The sequence below is a fragment of the Eucalyptus grandis genome, chromosome 3, assembly GCF_016545825.1.
Source record: "Eucalyptus grandis isolate ANBG69807.140 chromosome 3, ASM1654582v1, whole genome shotgun sequence".
Classification (NCBI taxonomy): domain Eukaryota; kingdom Viridiplantae; phylum Streptophyta; class Magnoliopsida; order Myrtales; family Myrtaceae; genus Eucalyptus; species Eucalyptus grandis.
Window position 1 is genome coordinate 43407883 of NC_052614.1, and position 9681 is coordinate 43417563.

At 41.4% G+C, this 9681-nt stretch overlaps 1 protein-coding gene across 1 annotated transcript; it reads left to right on the plus strand.

Annotated features, from left to right (window-relative positions):
• The first annotated feature begins 250 nt into the window (after positions 1–250).
• Positions 251–4251, plus strand: LOC104437470 (phenazine biosynthesis-like domain-containing protein 1). The gene is given in 9 exon segments (XM_039309622.1): positions 251–279; positions 1225–1300; positions 1368–1430; positions 1858–1887; positions 1890–2069; positions 3082–3384; positions 3486–3863; positions 4146–4174; positions 4176–4251. Coding segments are annotated over 9 exon segments (1164 nt in total).
• The last annotated feature ends 5430 nt before the right edge of the window (positions 4252–9681 follow it).

Sequence of the window (9681 nt, forward strand, 5' to 3'; positions counted from 1 at the left end):
CCCGTCCGATTGATGGTGGAAGTGATCTCCACCATTCGCGCTTCTCTTTAAAAGGGATCTAGGGTTTTCTTTTTCGAAGAATAACCCTAGATCCACCTCTCTCCTTCCCGAGCCTCTCTGTGACGAGCAGAAATGGCTCTTCGCGGCCAGAGCAATTTCGTCTCCTCCCTTGCCGTGGTCCATTGATCTCTGTTGGCTCTCCTCCTGAATGGCGAGTTGATAGATCCGGCTAAGACTTGGCAGAGGCTCTATGGTAAGTATATGGGATCGGAATGGCAGGTATGCCTCGTTGAGGATGAGAAGGAATCTCATTGCTTTCTCCCTTTCTCGCATCTGCTTGTATTGTTGTTGGATATGATCAGGTCAATCGAATTTTTCCTTGGCACTCTCCAACTCATTCCACATACTCGAAAGCTTGTTGTATACTGTTGCAATGCTCATGTTCCCCTATTTCAGATATGAAATTTGTTGTGTTAGTAAAAAAAAAATTCACTTGGTCGAGTTTTCCATACATCTCCCTTATGTTTTCCAACATTTTCTTCGGATCCTCCGTCAGGGGAAGCCCGGCCGCAACCTCGGGCATGATGCAGTTTCCAATCCAGGTTCTTACCAATTGGCTGCATCTCCTCCAAATTCATGCCATTCTCTCGTCGAACGGAATCGGGAACGATCCGTCAATGAAAACTTCCTTGTCTTTTGTTATAAGAGCCCACTGGAATTCGCGCGACCAACTTGAATAATTGTCTGCACCTATCAATTGCTGACTTATAATCTTTAGTTTTGGGCCGTCGCCGTTTGTTGTATATAATGGATCACCGGGTTCCGACCGGCCACTAGTGGTAAGAAACTGATACAGGAAGAAACCCGGTGTAGGAGTCGGGTAGGGATTTGTTCCCTGACCTGAACCCCCGAGGCCGAATCCGTAATCCGCATTTTGGAATCGTGAATAGGGATTGGTTCCCTAACCTAGTACAGTTGATACGCCCGTTTGCTCCGGGCTTATGCTAGGGTTTGCCCCGTCTCTAGTCGGTGGACCTGCTTCAGCCCGCGTGCTGCTATGGTAGTCAGGCAATGATGTGTTGGGGATAGGCCCAAGATACCATGGATATGGCATCCATGGGTAAGGGTGACTTGCGAATGGTTGCCCTATAATTGCCTGAGCCTGTTGTTGCCATGGCACATGCAGAGGTTGGCCCTAGATTTGTTGTTGCCGTTCTAATGCAGGGACTATAGCGGCTGGATCTCAGTCTCCAAGGCTCGTGTCGAGGCATTTGATGCAGATTCATCGACGGGAGTGAAGGTGAGATCTGGTGGTGTTGACATGTTGAAAAAAAAAATTGATTCCTCTATTATCTCCTTTTTCACAGATACAGTTCCTTCAGGCAATCAAGGATTTTGATTCCTTTGGCAACACTGTTCTGAAATTCGAGGTTGGTATATGAGGCAATCGGAAGCGGAAGCAAATCAGTTCAGAACCGGAATGGCTCTGATACCATGTCAGAAAAAGAAGATGAAAATGCTCGGAAGGCAAAGCAAATGTGAAGAAGCAATTGTCTTCAATTTCATTGATTGTAATTCTGTACATGTAATTCTGTATTTAATTACAATGAAGAGAAATAATAAAGGAAATTCAATATTTGCCTATCTTTTCCTATCCTAAAGTATATTTGATTTCCTATCAATAGAGATTACAAAATCATATCTTCCAACACTCTCTCTCATATGGTTTCTGTCAGTCTATAGTGATGAACGTCAATTGAACGTGAGGCTTACGGTTGTGGTCATGAAGATCAGCTCTTCCGGGATTGAGGTGGCATTGTTTACTCGTCCCTAGCTCATCGTCGATCCCTTTTGCAGGTCGACGCATTCACTGAGACCGCGTTCAAGGGGGGAACCCTGCGGCAGTGTGCTTCCTGGAGGATGATGAAGAGAAGGACGTGGAGTGGCTACAGGCAGTGGCCAGGGAGTTCAACATCTCCATAACTTGCTTCCTGACTCGAGTAGCTACCTCGGGGACGGAGGACTCGAGCCCAAGGTTCCGCCTCAGATGGTTCACTCCCGTCGCCGAGGTGAGGTCCGGATCTCTGTCGGCTTATCAGCATGATGGACTTGCTCGGTACTTTTCTCATCTTATCTCGGACGTGGCATGAATGGAAACGCCTGGGTGGTCCCTCCCTCATTTCCCAAAAGCACGTGAATGTATATGTTTTTACTTGTTAAGCTTTCCAAAAATTATTGTCTGAATATAGTATTGTTTTCCCCTATTGGATTGGAAATCTTTTTGGCAAATTAAAAAATATGGCAAACGAAAATTCATAGCTCAATACAAAAATATGTTACAAGAAAACGATTAAATGTTGATAACTTACTCGTATGAGAGTCAGCATTCGAATATTAGTTGTAAATTTAACATGACAAAATTGTTTTTTGTTTTTTTGTCAGAATGATTTGACAAAAGTTGGGAGAAGTTGGGAAGGCACAAAGTTGCTAATTTAATCCAACAAAAGTTGGGAAGTCACTCTAACATAGATTGGTAATTTTATACAAAGAGTTAGTAAACTCAAACGATTGGTACGTTATGCAAATTAAAATTCGAAAGTTTTGCAAACTATTAAAAAAAATTAATAATTTCATAAAGGTATGTAAATTACTTATTTGGGAAAAAAAACGTTTCTGGTCATTTTTTGACTTACAGTTTCTAGTCGCATATTAAGTAATCAATAAGGGAAAAAATATCCACATTTTCGGGCACACAATAAATTTCTGCTGCTTGGATAGTCTCCTTTCCTTTTTTTTTTTTTTAATTAATTAATTCTTCATATGAGATTGGTAACAGCAGCAGAAGATCGGCTCGCTCACATGAGATTAGGCTGTTTAAGTGTATTGGTGGATTCCAGCCTCTTTGTGCGCGGAATATACACATCGTTTTTTAGTTTTCTGAGTCATTTACCGATTTGATTGGAATCTAAATAACCGGATAGGTCCCTTTACTCATCAATATCGAATTGAATTTTCACAATTTTTATGCAAATTATTGGATGGTGGCGCGCAGATACCATATAAATGCGAATCTCCTTTCAGGTTAACCTCTGTGGTCATGCAACACTAGCTGCTACACACGCTCTTTTTACCTCTGGGAAGGTGGATTCAGACACTATCCAATACGTCACCTTGTCAGGAACTCTAACCGCTAAAAGGGTGTCCGAGATCGAGACAGCCAGCGCTTCAACATTTCAGAACAGGGATGCACCAGGATTCTTCATCGAATTGGTTTTTCCTGTTGTCCCGATTTCAGAATGCGACAGCGAGAATGCGTCATCCCTCTCCAGAGTATTCGATGGTGCTTCCATAGTCGAAGTCAAGAAGACAGCAAAAGATGACCTTGTAAATTCCTAACCACGGTCGAATCTTTCAACTTTTGTTTTGTTGCAGCTTACTGAAAACCTCGGTTTCTCTTCATGAAAATGATGCTTTATGGTTTTCAGAGTCCTATTTTCCTTCTTGGGTTGATGAAAGTTTTCAACCATGACATTGAGCTGAAAGTTTTCAGAGTCCTATTTTCCTTCTTCAGTCATTTCGACCAGGTGATTAATTTTGCTTCTTTTCTTGTCAACTTCGATTGCTTCTCGAAGGTCGTTTTCTCATCAGGAAAAGCAGTTGAAGACTTGCAGCCACAATTCGATAAGATACGAAGTTGTGCAGGAAGGGGCATTATCATAACAGGACTTGCTCAACCAGACTCGGGATTTGATTATGTCAATCGGTTCTTCTGTCCAAAACTCGGGGTGAACGAGGTACTGATGTATCTAATTAATCGGCTGTCAAGTGATGTGCTAGAAGGAATTACCAACTTCCTAGTTCTTGTTCACTTATTGTTTTGTCCATGATTCATTCATGTATTGACAAGACTGAGATAGCTATCCGGATCAAAGTGCCAAGGCTATCTCTGGCGCCTTATTGGAGCAAAAAGCTCAGAAAAAACGATTTCGTTGTTTATGCTGTAATCTCTCTCTCTCCCTCTCTCCATCCCCACGCCCAGGCGCTTATTTGTGAGCAGTGTATCTGTGGTTGCTCAACTTCTTATTACTCCATTTAAATAGAATTTCACGCGTTTCCCTAATCAGCTTTGTGCATGTGTTGAGTAGGCATCACCTAGAGGAGGAGTCGTGAACGTGCCTGGACAAGCAAAACCAGAGAGTCATGCTGCGTGGGAAAGCTGTAACTGTAATGACGGGTTCTATTCTTATTTAAAAATTGTCACGCCCCAATCCTCTGAGCACGTGCCCATCCCTCCTTGGTCGATTAATAGCGACGTCTTAGGATGCATCACCGATCCATTCATTTAATATATGCATGCGAGAGCATATAAATAATCCCCAGACAATAAAACAATAGGATAGGAAAGTAGGATTCCAAATTTTTCACAACCCGAATAAACCTTTTATAAACAAACTTGTTTATTTACAATAGCAAGCTATTTACAAAATCTATCAGCTCTACATAAGGTAATGGTTCTATGACCCACTAGCCGAACACACTGCCGATCCTTCGATCTCCACCACCCCAAACTCCAGGGCTTCTGGTCCTTCGTGACCGCCATCTAAGGACTTGAAAATGGTTATTCAATAACTAGTGAGATAATGTCTCAACAAGTTCCACCCCCTAAGACCCGATTAGTAAACCAATGCGCTAACCAGGCTGCCTATGCACGCAAGGGTCAAAGGACTTACCTTGGCCTCAGATTCCACCTGCATATCAGCACAGTTCAATAGGCACCCATCAATCACAACATATTGAAATATCAATCAATTGACCGAGTCGATTACATGTCAATCGAACCATCTCTTGGTCGTTTCAATCAATACCATAAATTCCCCACGATGGAATATCTAGTCGTCGAGCTCACGTGCTTTCTCCAGGATGACGTACCAAGTCTCCGAGCCCACGTGCCTTCTCCAAGACGACTTACCTACTCATCAACCCACGTACATTATTCAAGGTGGGATATCTAGTCATCGAGCCCACGTGCATTCTCTAGGACGACGTATCGAGTCTCCGAGCCCATGTGCATTCTCTAAGACGACCTCTTCGCCAAGATGACATGCTCAAACATTGGGCCCACGTGCATTCTCTTAGGCACTAGTTTGCCAAAATGATGCATCAAATCACCGAGCCCACGTGTATTTTTCACGATGCCGTACTCAACACTAGACCCACGTGCATTCTCTAAGGTACTAGTTCACCAAAGTGACATATCAGATCACCGAGCCATGTGTCCTTTTAGATGTCATACCGAAACGTTAGGCCTACATGCATTTTCTAAGGTACTAGTTTGCCAAAGCGACGCATTAGATCACCAAGCCACGTGCCCTTTTAAATGCCATACTTAATCACCAGTCCACTATCGATACTAACAACCAATACCCGATTATTCTTCAACCAAATAATCAAAATCAACTTAATAGGAATATATCCTAAATTTCATAATTAAATCAATTCCATACACATTGAATCTCAATTAAATAAACGGACTGCACCACGACAATCAGTATAAAATTTCAGTCCTTGGCTATCTTAGCCTACTTTCCGAAAAACAATTAATTAATTAAATTAATTTCGAAAATTAATAATTAAATACTAAAACTCCAATTTAGGCCCGTAATGCCTAACTGAAGCCTGAGAAGGGTCGGGAAAAATCCCGAGAAGCATTCAATAAATAATAGTACGTCTCTACTTGCTAATTACACAATTCAATTGTCTAACATGCATCATAATTATCTAATAATCACTAATCTACTTTAATCTAACCACATAATTGTACTTAATTAAACCAAATCAACTCTTAAGTATAATTAGCAAACTAAAAAAGCATTAGTAAAACTCACTTGTGCAAAGCGAAGACCGGAACACCACGATGGCGGCCAAAACTCGAGTTTGCGGCGGCATCGACAGAAGTTCGGACCGGGCCCAAAAGCCTTGCAAGCCCATAGCAAAAGCTGGGCTTGACTTCAGGCTCGGGCTTGGGCTAGGCTGCGTACTGGGCCCGCGAAGCGGGCCCAAGATGGGCTGCACTTGAATGGGCCGAAATCTGCTGGCTTCATTGGACCCGTAGACTTCAAGACTGGACTGATCTGCTTTGGGTTGTTGAAGATGGGTTGGACGAACGGCAGAGGGGGATTAAATGGTCTTCAACAAGTAGTTGCAGGCGTGTGAGGCGGTGGAGAAGCGGACGAAAGCAGCTGCTTCGGTGAGGGCTCCGTGCAGCTGATGGTGAAGACGCGGCTGGACCGAATCCGTGGGGGTGTGGGTTTGCGGACGGGGATTCCTCACGGACAGGTGGCCGCAAGGATGGAGGAGCAACGGACGAAGAGCAGCTAGCGCTCGGTGGGGTTTTGTGAGTCAACATTGGGCTGCTTCGGGCTGATGGAAGTTGACCGGCGTGAGGTGTGCTGGCGTCGATTGGAGGATGAAACAGATGGGCGAGATGATGATGGTTCGTGTGATGGAGTGCAGGGGAAATTTGGCCGCTGCTGAGGGATGGAGAGAGAGGGAACTTCGGCTGAGGTGGGGCCTTCACGCGTGAGCTGCAAGGCACGAGAGAGAGATGGATATGTATCGACTAACAGTCAACAAAAGAAAAGCAAAGTGGAGACCAACGTGCAGGGGATAGTCGACCAGGAAGGAAGAAGAGACGTACGGAGGGGGGTTTGTTCGTGCGTGGAGAGAGGGGAAACGTGCGTGGGGTGGGGCTATGTCGACAGGAGGGGAAGGTGTGCGTGTGTGTGAGGCATGAGTCCAAGGAAATAAAACCAAACTAAGTTAAAATTCTGTTCAACTTCAACACGAGAATAATTGATCATCCAAGGCCAATTTCAACCTCGGTTTGCACAATTGAGGTCCAAAATTTGTCCAAAATAAGACGGTCCTTTAATCCCACGAATTTTTTTTCGAAAGCGACTTTTATTTCATTTTTTTTCGGCATCCGATTTTCTAAACAAACAAATCTAGTTGAGGTCTAATTTGAATGCAGAAAAATTCCAAACAACTTCCATTCACCAATTCATTGACACCAAATGCCAAAAGTCTCTTCAAATTGGCCAATCCGAATTTCTATTCATTTTCCAAATCGTCCGCAACGATTTTCCGTAAAAATCCCGAACTCGCCGGAATTTCCTCAAAAGGTGAGTCGACATTCCTAAATTGACTCATGACATGACAAGATTTCTAATTTCTGAAATCGAATTCAAATTTGCGGTTATTTTCAATCAAACACACTTTTAATGTGACCTTACCTATTGGATAGCTTTTAGAAATTTTTGGTGCGATTGACTAGTGGTCGATTTTCTTCGAACCACAATGACCCATTCGACACATTGGCGACTCTCAGTGGTCGTGAAAATCTCGATGTTTCAAATACGGATACGGTACTCAAAACGACAGAAAATCGGTTTAGTGCCGATCGACAAGAATTTTGCAATCATGTGAAATCACCCACACTTTGATCACCATCTCAGTTGAATCGATCTATCTCCGGTCTTTGATCGATTTTTAATTGTGCCGTAATGACCTTTGCAGACTAGCACGGTCGAGCAATCGATTCCTGATCGAATTCTCAAGTCTATTACATTTAAAATCCATTAATGGCTTCACCAGATAGATCAATTATCTCATGAGTAGCCATCTCAGAGAAAAACTCTATAGTCACGTTGATGAAAGGCCCGATTTATTCAATTGAAATCAGAACTTGAAAATCATGATGTCACAAAAATACTTCGAGCAAGCAAGATTCATCTTGTAAACAAGGCACAAGGCGAGATGGAATAAGTATTCTGATGGCATAAATTCAAGATTGTCAGTTGTTTAATGCTGCAGACCATAGCTGAGATTCTCAGTATCCTTGGAGCTGTAGCCTATGTAACATAATCAAAGAGACGACCGAACAACCATTTATCTCGCTCTTGCTTTTATGTATTTGAGGGACAGTGCATCAACCACTTTGTCTCGTTTATGTGCTATCTCTGTATTGCTGCTCATACAGATGCCTGGAAGCTACTTCTGATCTCTTTGGTCTTTCCCTCCTTTAACTTAAAAGAGATAATATCCCTCGTTGTTGGTCGAGTTTCTCGGGGAATGTGCACAGGTCAAGACTCGAGTTGAGGAGTCCCATGTCGAAGAACACGAGATGGTCGTGTTGCTTATGACCCTGGTTCACCATTTGAAGGGATCGAATCTCATATCCATTTAGGAACTCGCACGTCGGCTTCTGAAAGCTCTTACCAACTCTCAGCCACAGGAAAGATGATCACGTGATCCTACGCGAAGAACCGGTTACTTGTATCAGTTTCCTGTTGACCTTGCATTAGGCCACTCGAATTATGTCAGAGACTTCTAAGAAAGCTCCTGATCCATCATTTATAACAGTCGCGGCTAGGACAAACATTAAGCGGCAAACCATAATTGACAGTTTCCAAACAACACCGTTGTTCAGGTGCCGAGAAAGGAACAAGAACACGGGTTACAGGATCGTTCGATGGCTAAACTATAGATGGTCCACAACACACGATCCCAAAAAACAATAGCAAGGGTTGATGTCATGGGAAAACATATAGATAAGTAACTAGACAAAAAATTCGTTTGAAAGTAATGCAATATATATTTTCCGCCTATTGAAGGACGAATCTAAAGGGATTTTAGAGCATTTTAATCGAGTACAATATGACATTTCCTTTTCATATGATTAGTCTTATTGAAAAAGAACAAACACTTTTTCGATAACTTCCTAAACATGTGTAAAAAACACAAGTGTCAATACCATCACTACTTGTAGATACCATCGATAGGGAAGTCTATTGGTAAAAGGGTCGCATTCTTTTCCACAAGTTCTCAATTTATCAATTCGAGGTATGCCATGAGCCATTTTTTATTACTATCTCATATGGAAATCTCCAAATTTCCGGCACATTAATGAAAACTAATACCAGCTAATACAATAACGAGTGAATTGAATAATTATAACTCTGGTGGAACATCCAATAATGGACGTGGGGGACCATCATGACATTGCATATTTTGTATAAGTAGCACTAACACCAATACGTGACATGGTTATGACACAATACGATATGCCGACACGTCATTTCTCAAAAAATAGAGAATTCCGACACGCCGAAACACATTACATATTAAATATATATATGTGTATATATATATATATATATATGTGTGTGTGTGTGTCTATATATATATATATATATATACACACACACACACATACACAATAAATTATCATTTTTATGTTTTTTTTTTAATCAAATTAATTTAATTCAAATTCACAAATAAATAAATAATAATAAAAGAGCTTAGAATGATATTACACTAAAAACATTAATCAACAATTTGTTAATATCATTCATTGTTTTAATTTGACAAATTTAACTCTATTCCAAAAATTTATAAAATTTGTAGGAAAAGAAAAGTAAACAATCCACATTTTAGACTCATATGTCAAAGTATGTCGGAAGAGAAAAGAAAAAATAAACTTGGAGAGTATTGCGTATCACAAGAAATGAGAGTTAGAAGAGAAAAAAGACAAGTTTTTCTTCTTTCCCCTTTATTATTTTTTATTATTTTTATTATTTTTTACATATTTATATTTTGACTCATCTTTTATTGAAAAAATTA